The sequence below is a fragment of the Pygocentrus nattereri genome, chromosome 26 (assembly GCF_015220715.1).
Source record: "Pygocentrus nattereri isolate fPygNat1 chromosome 26, fPygNat1.pri, whole genome shotgun sequence".
Classification (NCBI taxonomy): Eukaryota; Metazoa; Chordata; class Actinopteri; order Characiformes; family Serrasalmidae; genus Pygocentrus; species Pygocentrus nattereri.
Genome location: NC_051236.1, coordinates 17,685,187 through 17,702,361, shown reverse-complemented (window position 1 = coordinate 17,702,361; position 17,175 = coordinate 17,685,187). Strand labels below are relative to the sequence as shown.

Below are 17,175 nucleotides of genomic sequence, written 5' to 3'. Positions count from 1 at the left end.
ATACGGTCATTTTTGGGGGGGAAACCCCAAGTATCTACTATAATCGACACTGAAATTTAAACGTTTCCCATTAAACAAAGTAATACACGTATTATATCGTTTAGTAGCAGAGAACACGTTTAATTGTTTGCTTTTAGTGTCTCTTTATCGAAGAGAAAACGGTAAACGGCATCGCTGCTGTCTCTACCGTCCATCAGCAGGAACGTCTAAACACCGGCACGGCTTGACAATAGGAGGCCAATCTGTTGCCTGACGACTATTGACCTGGTCTACAATCGCACTTACTAGTAATTTCGGGGAAAGTGTATTACATTTTAGGTATTTTATATATTAAATTACGGATCACAATATAAATGAAAAAATGTGTATATATTTCCATTGTAACGAAGGCGGCAGTGGTCGCTATATAATCCTTGATTGGGCCTTCACTCAGAGCCTGTGGTGAGCTGGAGAATTTCGCCGCTGAGCGTCTGGAGACCCGACAGAGAGATAGTGAGAGAGTGTGTTCATTACAAAAGTAGCCCAAGGTACAGTTTTAGTTTTACGTGTAGTCGTAGTCAGTCTGCACCGCGGCTCTCAACTCATTATCCTGCGGGAAATTCACAGAACTCATTGTCTCTCTCCAGTCCTTTAGGGCGCTTTCTGAGTGAATTATGATCTGTAGTGAGTAATAGTCATTTAGCTAGCTAAGCTAGCCTCGTAGGTTAGCCGGCTAGCTTTGAGTTGTTTTTTCAATAGCTTACAAGCAGAGGTACAAACACTGTAGAAATATTGTGGTTAACTTCCTTTTGTTTACTCTGAATGATTGGTGTAGTGCTTTTTGCGAGGAGGAGAGGTGAAGAGTGGAATTACTTTGCTAACTACCTTTGCCAAAAAACTATAGCTATCCAGCTAACCGACGGCGTCGGTTTGTTAGCGTTTAGCTAGCTTGGCTGAAAGATCCATAGCCGGCTAACGTTAATGCTGGTTCCTAACCATAGACCGGGACTGTTACATCTGTTTAGGCATCTGAAATTAGACTAAAACAACGTTGCAGTGATATTTACAAATAATACTAGCCAATAAACGGATGTTGAATAGTCTGGACGCACTTGAGTTGTGCTCGATATCTCGTGCAAAAGTTGAGTAACCTGCTAGGTGGCTAGCTAACTGTAGCATCAGCGGAGGAAGGGAGAAGCCTGAGGTGTATTTTTATCTAAAAACAGGTAAGTTTATTTACAGGAGTAGAGACCATAACTACTGTAGTGCTTTATTGCTAGCTAACTATTGTAGGTAGTAATGCAGTTAGGTATCTTATAGCTAATCGGGTACGTTACTGCGCGGCTGCTAACTAGCTAACATTAGTTATTACTAACTGCGGATGGCTGGAAATTGGCGCTTGGATCTGTCCACCAAACGCATATCGCAGAGGCTTTTAAAAGCTTAAAGTTAAAGCATCGAATTAAACTCCATTAAATCGTCAAGCAAACGAGTTAGTGTCTTGGACTGGCTTGCATCCAGTCCTATGGCAACTTAAGTGGTGGTGTTGCTAGTTAAGTTGAATTCATCACGTAACCCATTTGAGTCTGGCTTCAGTAAAGTGCTTAACGAATGTTCTGAGCTGTTTAAAGCTCACTGTCAGAAAGCAGTAATACGTAGTTGGGTATACAAGTATTTTTCTTCGTGCAACGATCGCGATGTAGTCATTTAGATGTTACTTTATCTACAAAAGTCACCGAATTCACTTTCACTTTTCCTGTTCCTTATTACTGTAATTTACAATACAGTAAATTTGGCAATGCTTTCTCATTTAAGTTGTCAGTTTGCTCACATTCCAAATAGCTGTTCCTGAAAGACATTGTTTTGTCCTTTGGTTGTCACAATTTGTTAATGCTCAGGTTCTTTTCCAGCAGTTGCTTGGAGTGTCTAAAGAAGCTCTACTTTTGCCTCAGTCATGGAGAAAGATGCCTGTATAGATGATCAGGAAAATGGCGATGGCACAGGGCACACAGTGAAAGATTCTGTAATCACCTCTGCCTACCGATACACCAAGGTCAGAATTGTTGCATGATTGGCAAGGGAAGCCTAACCATATTGTGTGCTATTAAATGTAGTCTTAATAGACATGGTTTAACTCATGTTTGGTTTCTTTTCACAGGAAGAGCTTTTGGAAATCAAAGAGTTACCAATCTCTAATGAGAGACCAGAGTGTTTGTCGGAGAAATATGACAGGTGATTGTTTATGTAACATTTGTTAAAGTGGTATAATGTAGAATATGGTTTCTTTATCAGCTAATACTTGCTGACAGGTTAAATTTATCAATTGACCTTTATTATATTGTTGCCTTTGGTCCACAATGTGCTGATGTCTATAATTATTAGCTGCTAAGGCTTTTGAAGAGAGTTTGCCTGTCAATTCTTTAGTGATGGCGTGTGGGATCCTGAAAAATGGCATGCTTCATTGTACCCCTCGGAGCGCAATTCCCCAGTTGATGGATACAAGCGAGACTATGCCGAGGATAGAGTTCCTTTGAAACGCAGAATTGCAGGTAAATTCTTAATGGAACTGCTGCAACATTTGTAGGGAATTATTGTTGTATGTGAACTGTGTGTAAGAATTGCTGTTTCTCTTTTCACATACCTTTTGCAAGGGGATACCTTTTATTTTTATTACACCAATCTTTCACCTGTTCTACAAATACATTGCCTTGTAGACCCAAGGGAACGTCTAAAGGAGGATGATTTGGAGGTGGTTCTTAGTCCACAGCGTCGTAGTTTTGGAGGAGGCTGCCAAGTGGCACCCACCACCCTTGCTCGGCGTCCTATCAGCCCCCTGGAGAACAAGGAGAACGAGTCACTTCGTTTGACCAGCTCCCGTCGTATTGGAAGTGGCCGCATTATGGCAACACGTGGATTTGAGCGGGATGCTCGGGTGGACAAGGAACGAGAGAGAGAACGTGACTTTAAGGACAAGAGATTCAGGGTATTGAGAGAACTGCTGAAAGCAATGCGTTTTTTTGTTGTTAACATGCATAAGGCATCTGATCTGCATATACCCAGCAGACTGGTTTTATTAATGTACCACAGATGTTCCACAAAACCAGGGTCATTGGAAAAAATTTTGCTATTACCAGGCTCTGCTCCAATCACTAATGATCACTAATCATGGCACTGTGTTGACAGTTTCTCATTTTTTTAATGTGTTGGCTGTTTAAAGTTGCACATTATGTGCCAGTATAATCAAAGATTAGGAGTTGAACCAGCTTAGAAAGTGTCCTACTGCGTCATTCCAAAAAAAATTAACCGATTATTGGCAGGTGATTGCACAAAATAGTGTAAACATTAATTGCACAAACAGAGTAAAACTCATCTGTGATTTAAGACCACTGATTAGATTGATTTGTGCTAGAATCTGGTCTATGTAGGGTTAAAACACTTTTTCTAAATAGTACCTCTTTGTGTTACAGAGAGACTTTGGTGACAAAAGAGTGTTTAGTGAGAGGAGAAGAAATGACTCTTATGTTGAAGAGGAGCCAGAATGGTTTTCCGGTGGACCCACCAGTCAGTCAGAGACAATTGAACTCATTGGCTTTGATGACAAGATTCTAGAGGATGACAAGCGAAAGCCTAAGCGCTCCAGGAAGAGAACGGAATCTCTGAAAGAAGGCATGTGGTGATGGTGTTCCCATTTTTCTCTAGCTTTAGTTTGCACAAACTTTCAAATAATCTCTGTCTCTCTGTGGGTGTGGGTGTGTGTGTGTGTGTGTGTGTGTGTGTGTGTGTGTGTGTGTGTGTGTGTGTAGTTGAGTGTAATGGTGGTCTTCCTGAGGAGCCACAGGTGGTCCAAGAGAGAGGAGCTGATCAGGAGGTTCCACATGCAGTTCTACCAGAACAAATGGCTGGAGAGTTTGACTTCAATGAGTTCTTCAATCTTGAGAAGACTATGCCTGGCCTGGCTTCGGTAAGATATGGGGAGCACTGCATGCTTACCAGGGTGATGGGGAGGGGTCTAGTTGATGGTTGACATCATAAGCAGAAATGCTCATGAAACCATGTATATATGAGGCCTCTCAGCTGGGGATTTCTCATTCACAGTTCACTTTATTCTGTGGGACACTGTCTGCTTATGCAGCTGCTGTGCTTTTTTTTTTTTTGTTTTTTTGTTTTTTTTGTTTTTTTTTCCCCCCCCTTTTGCTTCGTACGTCATGTTGAATTGCTTCTCTATGAAGGGGGTGTTTAGAGGTTTCTTTGACTTGTGTTCTAGAATGGTTTGCCTGTGTTGGAAGGATGGAAGGATGCCTTGGTAGATAACTAGTTTGTGATACAAATTTGTGCCCATCACTGGTCCAGTTTAGGTTGAGTTTGAACATGTGCCTTATATGAATCCTTATTGGTCAAGAAAATGTAAAGGTGTTTTTTGCTTTCTAAAGCCTGCAATAAAAAAAAGATAATTCAAGCGAGTTTTTGTTTGGGTGATGTAAACATTTGTGTATGTGGTTTTGAATTACCATGTCCCAAAAGTCCACTCTCTGCATTTGCCCTCATTGCTCTTAACAGCCTGCAAGCTCATCACGTAAGTGCCATCCTCACCTCCGCCACCCCCACCCTTTTTCTTTGTTTAAGCTTACTAAACCGCCCGCCTCTTGTGCTTCTTTCAGATGATTGAAGACGTGCTTGGTGAAGGCCCAGTTACAGCCAGCCGATTTAGCCAGTGGTTCTCCAGTAATCAGAGTCCTTCTGGTAGCCGCTCCAGCAGCCTGCGTTCCACCCCACATGAAGAGTTGGAGAGACTAGCAGGTAAGTGGAGAACTCTGATATGACATCTGTGCTGGCTTTTGCAATTTCAATCTTCTCTAAATTTCTCTTCTGTGTGGATTGTTAGGTGCTGACCCTCGCAGTAGCTCTCCTAGTCAAGGTCCTACACCCTACTTCACTCCCATTCCTTCAGCAGAGCATAAAGAGAAAGTGGACATCTTAGAGCTGCTCCATAAAGCCAAGATTGACCTTAAACCCCTTCTGTCCAGTTTGAATGCCAACAAAGCCCGTCTGAAAGAGAGCAGTGAGTTATGCCCATCCATACTTTTAGTGTGCTTTCATGCTTGAGCTTTTTTCTGAACCTAAGGCTGTTTGCCCCAAGTGTTTGTTACATTTTAGTATGAAGCTGAAGTAACATGACTAGTTCTCCCTGTTTCAAGTGTTATGACAAAAAAAAGCTTAGTTGTTTTGAGGACTTTCAGTAAATTTTGTAAAACTCTCACATCTTCATGGCTAAACATCTTATTTCTGGTTATCATTGTTTGTAGTCTACCATAAAATGTAGTAATACAGTTGTCAGAGTAAAACAAAAACACAAATGAGCCTAGTTTTGTTTTAGACAAAAAAAAAGTATGAAAACTGCATTTTTCAAAATCTGTGCATACAGTGGTAAGGTAGGTTTTCAATTGCTCCATGTTTCACAGGAAATTCTCTTGTAATAAGTTACCTGCAGTGCCACCCTCCCCCAAACTAGTCTAGAACCTGTCCTTGATGCAGGCTCAAGCGTTCAAGTGGGACAGTACTATTTCAGCGTTCATTTAGCAAAACTCTAAAGCTGTTTTGTCACTGTTGTAGCTAACACTGGGGTGGTGTTGTCTCTGGAGGAAGTGGAGGTTGGCTTGAAGGGACTGAATGTTCAGTCTGAGCAGCCTCAGCCACCTCCCCGACAGCCACAGAGTCAAGGAGGAGGCACACCCTTCATGGCTGAACACCTGGAACAGGCTCTTACAGGAGGTTCTAGGGTCATGACGCGTCCTCGTGATGCAGATATGTCTGCCTTCAATAAGCTGGTCAGCAGCATGAAGGCAAGTGGAACGCTGCCCCCCCATCCCAAGGCCAGCGGGAACAGTGTAAGTCTGCCGGTTTGCTTGACTGTACATGTGAAAGCACTATCCGCATCTCTCATTCAGGTAAAACTGTTTAAGCCAAAAAAAAAATCAATGGCTCTAGGTAAGTGTATTTGAGACAGCATCCTTCATGTGTTTTGCAAAAATGTAACTTGTGTTCCTTGTTGCAGGCTTAACACGTGTGCTGATGTGTCTTGTGAAAGCTTTTCATGGTAGTTTTAATCACCCCTAGTATCTTTATTACCTTTTAGGTTGGATTAATGATGGGCATAAATTTGTACTGCAGTTGTGGATGGGCTGAATTGCTTGCATTGGACCAATTCATGTGCTTGGACATTTGGCCAGAGTTTGAGTCTAAGAAGGTTACAGTGTGTGTGGGGTTGGGGTGTGTTTTTTTTTTTTTTTTTTTTTTTTTTTTTTTTTTTTTTTTTTTTTTTTTTTTGTTTTGTTTTGTTTTGTTTTGTTTTTGTTTTTTGTTTTGTGATGACCAGAGCATTTTGAGAGAAATGAGAGAGTTTTTGTTATTAGTTGTCAAAGTGAGATGAAACTCTCATTGTTTATTATGTTTGACTAAGACATAAGTACAAATTACTTAATACCAGACTAAATCAATTGGGCAAAACCTTGCACTGTCTGCTAAGTAGTGTGAGAGAGCGTGAGTTACGGTGTTTTCAGTGTGTGATATACTGACAATGTTACACTACACTATTGTTCATTAAAACAACCAGGGGAACTTGTAGGCCTGGGCAGTATATTGCTGCATCATGCCACTGTACAGCAAAAGATGATCTATGGGATGAGCCTCTTTCTTATTGGCTTACTGGATGTTATCAGCTGATTTGCAGTTTTACGCATTGGCATTTGTCTTTGGGGAGAAGTGTTCTGTATGTCCAAGATGGGGTTTTCGTTGCTTCAGTAACATGGTGAACTGAACTGATTATTGGGTTTTATCCAAGAGTAGCAGAGCTTTATCCCATTAGCTTGAGTGGAATGCAACCAATGTAGGTTTTTCACAGCAGCTTTTTCAAGGGTGGCTCAAAAGTGAAGGAAAAATATCAAAGTAAGCAGGAAGTAAAGTGACATCTGCCTTTGTTAGTAACTGTGACGAACATCTTGCACCTCGTTTCCATTTTCTCCTTGTCAACCGCTGCATAAGCTTACGATGCACAGTGTTGAGGCATGCTTGTTCCGTCAGCTCTGATTGAAATAAGGGAAAGCAAGTTGTGTGTATTTTGGTTTAAGCAATAGTCACATTTGTGCTGAAAAGATTTTGTTTTGAAGGTGCTTCTGTCAAATTTGCATTCCCACTAATGAGGGATGGTTATCAAGTTGTCTTTTTAGGGCAGTGGTATTTATTCTCACTCTTTGCACTGTTGGTTTGGGTTCTGACTTTATGCCATGGTGTACTGATCTGTTCTTTTTCCCGCACAAGTGATGTGTTTCTCCCCCAGAAAAAAACGCAAATGATGCAAATCTGAAGCTTTCAAGATCAAATGATCAATTAATACCTGGCTTAGTTGCAAATCTGCCCCTTCTTCCTTTGTGCACAGCTGCAGCAGTCAGCAGATGCTGTGATCCTGAGCCCCATATCTGAGGCTCAGGTACCTGCTACACACCAGAAAAACATATTCCAGGTGACTAATCAATCTGACATCTAAAGCATGTTTTCTCAGTTCAGTAAACAATATTTACTCATGTAAAAAAATTCTTCAGTTTTAGGAACAATTTTTTTGGGGAATTATGACATGCCTGCAGCATGATGGTGCTGTTTTGAAATGCAAAGAATGTTTGACTTGATCATTCTGTTTATCTTGTAGGAGTTGTTGAATGTTCAGGGTGCTCCACGGGCAGGCTCTCCGCTCCTGAGTGGTCTGCTAGGGAATCCTGATGCCCCACCTGCTCCTGCCCCTGGCCTAATGCGTCATCGTGGACCCTCACCCCCTCTTTTCCCTCAGAGAGCTCCAATTCATGACTTCTACGCAGGCTGCATGCAACCAGGAGCAGGTATAACTACTTGGATTTCATTACAGTAAAAAGTTTGAAAATATTCAGCTCTTTTGATTTTAGTGTGGATTATTGTAGTAGGCAAAAATGTTGACCCTCCTTACAGGTTGCTGTGCTGCATAAAGCACTTTGAAAAAGAACTCTGTTCATAGTAACAGTAGTTTGCTCTTCTCACATGTTGTAATGATTTGACTGAAGCAGCAGAAGTTGAAATCAACTTCTGTTTTGAGACATCAAATGTGATGTTTTTTAGAAAGTTTCCTTAGGGCTGTATGCTTTAAATTATGGAAGCAGCAGTTGTTTACTGTTGACATGAACCAGGACTTACTTCTGTGTTTGCTAAAAACCCAGCATTAGCTGACTAATATTTCAGTGCACCTTTTTGACTTTAAATCTGAAGTTTTAATAATGTGTATAATTTTTGTAATCTTACACCCAGGGTTCCCTGGTGCTTCGCAGCAGATACTGGGGGATCAGATTCCAGAGATGCACAGAGCCATAAGTCCTGGGCCCACTCCACAGCAGGTTAGATTTTTACAAATATTGCCGTAGTAGTCTGCTGTAATATTTACATATACATTTATACATATAATACACTTTTGATAATGTTTGAAATGTCTTTCAGTTGAGAGCATTGTCGATGGGAGTAGACCAGGCAGAATTGGATGCCTTAATGTTCCAGCAGGATCTGGCAGTACATGCTCGCCATCAGTACCAACAAGGCTACAATAAACAAAGTCAAGCCTACCGAAACAACAGGTACAGTGTCTGTCTAATTGGTATTCCCAAACTTTATTCCTGGAGACGTACTGTCCTGTACTTTTTCCCTGCTCCCAGCACACCTGTTCCAACTAATCAGCTCATTAACAAACTTTACTGGGTTGAATTGGATGTTATTAAAGCAAGCAAAACATTAAAATGCACAGGACAGTGTTCCTTTAGGACCATGGTTGGGGAAACACTGGCCTAGAAGGTAAATGTCAAATACTGTACGTGTGTGTGTATATAGGGGCTTTGTTTTGTGTGTTGTAGACAGCCAAGGATGACACGATCCCCTGGTCCCCATCCACCAGGCAGGAATTCTCCTGTTGCTGTCACTAGCATGGTGAGACTAACCTTTTTATGTAGAAACTGCTTATGTTGTAGGTTTGACAAATCTTTGAAATGTACTGACATTTTATTCCTTTCTGCAGCTGTCCCCATCCTTTACTCCCACTTCAGTAATAAGAAAGATGTACGAGTCAAAGGAAAAGAGTAAAGATGAGCCAACGAGCAGGCCAGGAAGCAAAGAAGACATGGTTAACTCGCAGGATGGTAAGGTTTCATCCTTTACTTTAAATCTGATGTTCTAGGGTGGATGTGCCATCCATCCGTCTCTACATATGGTAACGTTTTTGTACTTGCTTTTATAGAAACTTCTTCCCCTAGTTCTTTCCTTGAGGGTGTGGACACCAGTGGGCCTCAGACAGGTGGGGTAAAAGCCTGCTCTACACCTGTGTCTGTCCAGAATCGCCACTCTAAAGAGCCAGAACGACCCAGGCCCAGCTCCACTACTGGGCACCACACTCCTGCCATGCTTTCCCCAGGCTCCTCTTCCACCTTCCCTCGAGTGATTTACCCAGCACCCCTTTTGTCTCATGTCCCTTTAGTGAGGCCTCCACCACCACAGCTGCATCCCAGTGTGGTACAGAGGATGCTTGCCCAAGGCATACAACCTCAGCAGCTTGGACCTGCACTGTTACAAACAGGTTTGTGAATTGATGTTTAATTGCACAAACATTTTTGTGTTTGTAGATTCCTTGGTGATGATTTTGCGTACACTTTTTAGGGTGTGTGCAGTTTAATTAGTTAACTATGAATTATACTAATCTATTGGGCTTGAGTACTTAAGTTGAGGTGTGTCTGTGTGTCTCTTAACAGGAATGTTCCCCCAGACTGTTGATCTGTCCCAGCTACAAGGTCTGCCCCCTGCTCTTTTAGGTCAGCCTCTGTATCCTCTAGGCACTACAGGGCATCCCCTCATCCCTCCAAGAGCTGCTGGGACACACATGCAGTTAGCAGTCATGCAGCAACAGAGACAGAGTAAGTACCTTAAATTCAGACAGCTTCTCAGTTCTATAAGTAGATAATCAAACCAGGAAGGCAAGCTGTGGTTAGGAAATGCATAGGTAATTATATAACTGAGGGTCTTGTACACTTTCTCTGTAGGTCTTCATACAGGGCCCACTGGAGCCCCTCAGTCGCAAAGTCATGGCACACATCGGACAAACCATTCCCAACGGAGAGGGGGGAGCCCACCTCTAGGCCTGGCCAAGTGGTTTGGATCTGATGTACTGCAGCAGCCCCTCCCTTCCATGCCTTCAACTAAAGTAATCAGTGTTGATGAACTGGAATTCCGCCAGTGATATCATTCTGCAACTCTGCAGAGTAAAGCAAGACTTCCCTTCCCCACTGACCTGTTTAGTTTGTAAAAAAAAAAAATGTGAACTTTAATTTCTATGATAATGTACAGATGACAGAGCCCTGTGTGTTTTGCATACTCTGTTATAAACCTTGCAGTTAATGGTAGTTGTAAAAAGGCCTAAAAGTTAAGAGAAAAGGGAAAAGGGTGAGTTGTGGACATTTTCCCCACCAGTCACCATTGTCCGATCAAGTAAAGTAGGGTTTTTTGTTTTTTTTTTTGTTTGGTTTGTTGTTGTTTTTTTTTGTCTTTGTTTTTTTTGTTCCCTTCAGCTTATTTGCAGTAAAGTAAATAATGTATAGGCCGGAATTGTACAGACTATGCGAGTGGAATATTTTTTTTTTTTCCTTCCTTCCTTTCTTTCTTTCTTTCTTTCTTTCTTTCTTTTTCTTCCCTCCTGTCTTGCTGTGGGGAAGGCTTTCGAGGCAAAGAATGGGGGTGCTGAAGTGTTTTGTTTTTGTTTTTTGTTTTTTTTGTTTTTTTTCCTCCATTTGGTTGACCCAGTTTTCTCAGGGTGTGGGATTCTACATTTCCCCACACCTGAGTTTGGACTGAGTGGAGAGAGGCTACACTGTGGATTACTGGTTTGTTGGACTGAGGATGCCTACAGGTTTGGAACAGTGCTTTCCTGATCCATAAGCCCACCCTCTCGCTGGACAAGAGTAGATGGAACATGCTAGAGCTGAGCCCAAGGAGGGCTGCGGTGTGTGTATGTGCCTTTTTTTTTTTTTTTTTTTTTTTGGTCTCCCCCTCCCCCTTTTCTTTTCCCTCCAGCCCTCCACCTTCATAGTCACTGAAAGAGAAGCACTGCTCTGAATCACATTGTTTTACGGTGGCAGGGGTTCGAGTCAAAGAGATGTGCTATTTAAGAAGCACAAATAGGATAAAAATGTTCAATAAAAATGATTCACACGGTTTTTGTTTTTTGTTAATCTGTGGGGAGGGATGGTGGATTCAGACATGGCTATTATGAGTTGGGAGGACTCATAAGGACGTGGCAAAACTGCATTGGGTTACAAGATGATTAGAAAGATAAATTAGACGTCACATTTTTGTGAAAACAGTATTATTAAAGACTCTGCCTTTTGTGCTAGTGATTTGATTTGATGCTTTATTTGTAGAAGTGCTGAAAACTGCCTGTTGAATTTTATATTCAAGTCCAAGTACTGCACTTTGTTTTAGCTGTGCTGAGCTGTTATCCAGGAGCCAGCATGCATTTTGTTAAATTGTTTTTCCTTGCCTTTGGTTCCTGTTCCTGGGTTTTCAATGCTATGACATCCTCGTGGCAAAAAAAAAAAAATTCGGTTCATAGTAGTGTGGTTCAGAAGACATGAACTTCACCCACAGGATTTGCTGCAAGCAAGGAATATTATTTAACATATTTTGGAGATTATCTGAGGGAATTTGTGCCCATTTTGTCAAAAATGCATTTGTGAGGTCAGGCACAAATGATGTTACAAGTTATCCCAAGGGTGTTTACTGGGGTTGAGTAGGGGCTTTGTAGAGGCCTATTGATCCTCCACACCAAGCTTGTCAAATAATCTGTTTTATGGGGCTTGCTTTGGGCACAGTGGCCTTTCCCAGACCGCTGCTACAAACTGATATTTATATAGTCTAAAATGTATTTGTATACTGTAGCACTAATCGTACCCTTCACTGGGATTAAGGGGGGCTGAGCCCTTCTTCTTCTTCTTCTTCTGGCTGCTCCCTTTAGGGTGTACCACAGCGGATCATCTGCATCCATCTTGCCCTATCCATTGCCTCCTCTACTTTCACACCAACCATCTCCATGTCCACCTTCACTACATCCATAAACCTTCTCTGAGGTCTACCTCTTCTCCTTCTACCCGGCAGCTCCATCTCCAACATTCTTTGTCCAATATATCCACTATTCCTCCAACACATGTCCAAACCATCTCAACCTGGCCTCTCTGGCTTTATCTCCATACTGCTCCACCTTCACTGTCCCTCTGATCTGCTCATTTCTAATCTTGTCCATCCTTGTCACTCCCACAAAAATCTCAGCATCTTCATCTCCACCACCTCCAGCTCAGCCTCCTGTCTTTTAGACAGAGCCACAGTCTCCAAACCAAACATTATAGCAGGACGCACTACTGTCTTGTAAACCTTCCCTTTCACTCTTGCTGCTATCCTTCTGTCACATATCAGCCCTGACACCCGTCTCCACCTACTCCATCCCTCCTGCACCCTCTTCCTCACCTCTTTTTTGCACTGTCCATTGCTCTGGATGTTTGACCAAAGATATTTGAAGTCATCCACCTTTACGACCTCTACTCTTTGCATCTTCACCTTTTCCACCAGCCTCCCTACCTTCACCTTGAAACCATTTGTCACTCCAACTGCACACTTCACCACGGTCTCGCTATCCTCATACATGTCCTGCACCACCCTAACATACTTTTCAGCTACACAGAGTTCCTCTCTTGGCACCCTATCATATTCCTTCTCTAGATCCACAAAGACACAATGTAGCTCCTTCTGACCTTCTCTGTACTTCTCTACTAACTCAACGCAAAAATTGCATCTGTGGTACTCTTTCCGGGCATGAAACCAAACTGCTGCTCACTGATCCGAACCTCTTGCCTTAGCCTTGCTTCAACAACTCTTTCCCATACCTTCATGGTGTGGCTCAACTTTATACCTTATACTATTAGTTACTGCAGCTCTGAACATCACCCTTGTTCTTAAAAATGGGGACCAATACACTGCTTCTCCACTCATCAGGCATTCTCTCTCCGGGATTTTGTTAAACAACCTGGTTAAAAAGTCCACTGCCTTCTCTCCTAAACATCTCCATACCTCCACAGGTATGTCATCTGGACCAACTGCCTTTCCATTCTTCATCCTTTTTAAAGCTGCCCTCACTTCCACCTTACTAATTCTCTGCACTTCCTGATCCACTACCCCCCCCCCCCCCCCCCCCCCGTTGTCCTCCTCTCTCTCGTTTTCCTCATTCATTAGTTCTTCAAAGTACTCCTTCCATCTACTCAACACTCTCTGTTCACTCACTAGTACATTTCCCTCTTTATCCTTTATCAGCCTAACCTGCTGTACATCCTTTCCAGCTCTATCTCTCTGTTTAGCCAAACGAAACAAGTCCTTTACTCCTTCTTTACTCTCCAGCCTCTCATACAGCTCATCATAGGCCTGAGCCTTTGCCTTTGCCACCATTCTTTTTGCTATGCGACTAGCCTCACAGTACTCCTGCCTACTTCCTTCAGCTCTCTGGTTACCCCACTTTTTCTTAGCTGCATTCTTCTTCTGAATACTCTCCTGGACTTCCTTATTCCACATTCCACCACCAACTTTCCTTGTCTTCTTTCCTCTGACCAGACGAAACACCCAACACATTCTTGCCAGTTTCTCTCACCACCTTAGCTGTAGTTTCTGCCCCCAAGGGCCTGTTGCAATTTTTACAATCTCCTTTAGGTGGCATCTCCTGCTAAGGATATAATCCACCTGTGTGCACCTCCCTCCACTCTTTTTTTTTTTTTTTTTTTTTTTTTAACTTTATTTTTATTGGTACATCGTGGGAACAGGCAGGCACAAATTATAATTAAAGCAAAAATGGGGGAAAAGAAAGGGGAAAAAAAAATCAATAACAATAATAAAGGAGGGAAGGGGGGGTGGTGGTTCTACATCTGGTCAGGGATTAGTCCTTATGTTGAGTCTTTTGTTTTACTATTAAGAAAATTGTCCCATTTACTCAAGTTTAGAAGACCTTTCCTTCTGTAGCCTCAAAGATAGGGTTATGCGTTCCATGTGCTGAATTTCTTTGACTACGTCCATCCATTGCTCAAGAGTTGGGGGTGATGTTTGCAGCCATTTCCTTGTAATAGCTTTTTTGCTGGCTGCTGTAAGGATTCGGAATAAATACTTGTCCTTCTCCCTCCAGTCTCCAGGCATGAGCCCCAAGTACAAAGTGGTACAGTTATATGGTATGTCCAGCTCTAAGATTACAGATATTGTATCTCTTACTTTTTCCCAGTAAAAAAGTAGTACAGGACAAGACCAGAAGATATGAGTATGATCTGCAACCTTTTCACCACAATTTCTCCAACAGCAGCTGCTTTGTTTTAGATGCTTTACACGTTGTTTGGGGGAGACAAAGAAGCGACTAATTGACTTCCAGCAAAATTCCCTCCAAGATCTGGCTAATGTGGTTCTGGGTTGGGAGCTACAGATTCTATCCCATTCCTCATCTGTGATAGTGACTTCAAGTTCCTTTTCCCATCTATTTTTAATATAGCTGGTTGAGATCTTCATAGAAAATGAGAGAGATTCGTATAATTTAGAAACTGTTCTATTAACTATTCCTTTTTTTATAGGCATCTACAAAAATCTCTACTATTGGTGAAATATCCTCATTTAGAACTTCTGCTCTAAAGTAATTTCTAATCTGGAGATACCTCCCTCCACTCTTGTATGTCACCCTGTGTTCTTCCCTCTTCTGAAAATACGGGTTCACCACATTTCCATTCTCTTTGCAAAATCTACAACCATCTGACCTTGCGCATTTCTGTCGTTCACACCATACATACCCAGCACCTCTTCATCCCCTCGGTTTCCTTCACCAACATGTCCATTGAAGTCTGCACCAATCACTAACCTCTCCTCTCTAGGGACACCATCTACCACTTCATCCATCTTACTCCAAAATTCCTCTTTCTCCTCTGACAACCAACCTGTGGTGCATATGAACCGACCACACACAAAATCACACCATCAACCTCCAACTTCAGGCTCATGATCCTGTCTGACACTCTCTTTACATCCAGAACACTTTTCCCAAGCTGTTCCTTTAGGATTATCCATACTCCTTTTCTCTTCCTCTCTACACCATGATAGAACCGTTTGAATCCACCTCCAATGTTCCTGGCCTTGCTTCCTTTCCATCTGGTCTCCTGGACACACAGAATATCTACCTTCCTTCTCTCCATCATGTCTGCAAGGTCTCTGCCTTTACCAGTTATTGTCCCTATGTACAGAGTCCCTACTCTAACCTCCACACTCCTGCCTTTCCTTCTCTCTCGCTGCCTTCTAACCCGCCTTCCTCCTCTCGTCTTTGATGGTCTTCAACCTACAGTAGTCCAATTTCCACTGGCACGCTGCTGGTCAACAGCACCGGAGGCGGTCGTTGTTAACCCGGGCCTCGACCGATCCGGTATGGCAATCATATTTGTGATCCGCATGATAGTTTTGGCACAAATTTTATGCCGGATGCCCATCCTGATGCCACCCTCACCATTTATCCGGGCTTGGGACCGGTACCGGAAGTACACAAAGTACACCCCCAAAGGCTGGTTTAAGGGGGGGCTGAGCCCAGTCTCTGAAAAACAGCCCCAGACCATTATTCCTCCTGCATCCAACCTTTACTGGTGGCACTATGCATTCTGGCAGGTAGCGTTCTCCTGGCCAAACCCAGATTAGTCCATCAGACAACCAGTTATAGGAGGGTCTTTTAGCACTTGAGAGAACACATTTCCAGTTCCTTGGAGTCCAGTGGTGATGTGCTTTACACTACTCCAGCTGAGGCTTGGCTTAAGCATAGTGCTCTTGTATAGAGCTGCTAGGCAATTGAAACCGATTTCACTACTGATGCACAATTCTTGAAGAACCCTTATTGTGTACTGCCCTGAACCGCTACACAGCCCCTCACTGAGATAATGGCACAGAGACTTCTTGGTGATTAGCACCACTTTATATGCCTGTAAAACATCCATAACATTTGTCTCAGTGTAAAACCTTTTAAACGTCAGAATGGTGCAGGTAATGCTAGGAGTAATTTTGAGTGGTTTTAGGGGTTTATGTAACCTAAAACAAGTCTCCTCTCTTTTATCTACTGCCGTTTACAGCCTGCAGTCATGAGGCTTTCTGGCCTAGGCCTGTTGTGCAGTCTTTCAGGTTTGAAGAGCAGGAGGTCATCTTCCCCTGGTGTTAAGCATTAAAATAATCCAAAGTAACAAAGAGTTGAAATCCATTTAATTTCACTGTGTCTGTTTTGATTGTAACATTATTTAATACAAAACCATACGCCTACCGGGACATGAAAACACAGAACATGATACACTGAGGAAAGAAAGTGACTTTGAAAATGTGGTAAAGGACAATGATCTGTACTGTATCGATTTTGAGAGTTTACCGTTAGGAATTGTGGGATGCCAAGAGATGACACAATAAATGTATGATGCCACAATCAAATCCTCAGACTTGTGTAACCTTGGTGGCAAACTGAAAAAGGAATGCAATGACTTCACTTGATTTTAATGGTTACATAATTTTGCTCTTCAATACAGTATATTAATATATTTTCTTCACGTTGAAATGAAGTTTACATTTGAATCATATTAGATTCAATGCATTGACTTTTATCTAACTATGAGTGTGTATTATGAGTTCTGTGGCATTTGTAACTATTTTTAGACGCGTAAAAGAAAGAAGATGTAAAGTCGATTTAGCCTTATCAGGGCTGGATGTAAACATTTGAGCAGGTGGCACTGGTCCTAGAAAAATTGCAAGTGTTGTAGCACAAATTACAAAACACTGTCACATTAAGTGACATGATAAATAGACGTCATTTAAGGGTTCAGTTGAGCCAGTGTCAAAAACTCTGTAATTCTGTTTCTTTTATTCAATGTTGATATTTTGTTGTTTTCTCAGTCCTTGACAGGGAACATCAAGCATAACCACCCTGTCACACAAATCAGATAGAGAAAACATTTTTAGGTTTTGCCATGTTCACAGAAAAGTTGTCACTGTTAGAAGGCTTAAGCTTGACAGCAGGGAGCATAGCAGCATGTTTTCCATGAAATATTCCACCCAGTGACA

The 17,175-nt window shown here is 42.2% G+C and overlaps 1 protein-coding gene across 4 annotated transcripts; it reads left to right on the top strand.

Annotated features, from left to right (window-relative positions):
- Positions 1 to 446: 446 nt before the first annotated feature.
- eif4enif1 (eukaryotic translation initiation factor 4E nuclear import factor 1) lies at positions 447 to 11,241 on the top strand. Of its 4 annotated transcripts, none has more exons than XM_017719176.2 (19): positions 447 to 527; positions 1,893 to 2,032; positions 2,138 to 2,211; positions 2,404 to 2,528; positions 2,694 to 2,962; positions 3,447 to 3,645; positions 3,783 to 3,940; positions 4,638 to 4,776; positions 4,862 to 5,038; positions 5,590 to 5,864; positions 7,412 to 7,495; positions 7,679 to 7,865; positions 8,305 to 8,390; positions 8,491 to 8,624; positions 8,898 to 8,970; positions 9,059 to 9,179; positions 9,278 to 9,613; positions 9,786 to 9,947; positions 10,074 to 11,241. In XM_017719176.2, exons 2-19 carry the CDS (start codon positions 1,934 to 1,936, stop codon positions 10,268 to 10,270), a joined length of 2,895 nt encoding a protein of 964 aa, XP_017574665.1. In that variant the 5' UTR covers positions 447 to 527; positions 1,893 to 1,933; the 3' UTR covers positions 10,271 to 11,241. The 4 variants fall into 4 exon arrangements, with proteins under 4 accessions (XP_017574665.1, XP_017574657.1, XP_017574673.1 ...); XM_017719168.2 differs by having other exon boundaries at positions 449 to 527; positions 1,890 to 2,032; XM_017719184.2 differs by having other exon boundaries at positions 467 to 1,205.
- The last annotated feature ends 5,934 nt before the right edge of the window (positions 11,242 to 17,175 follow it).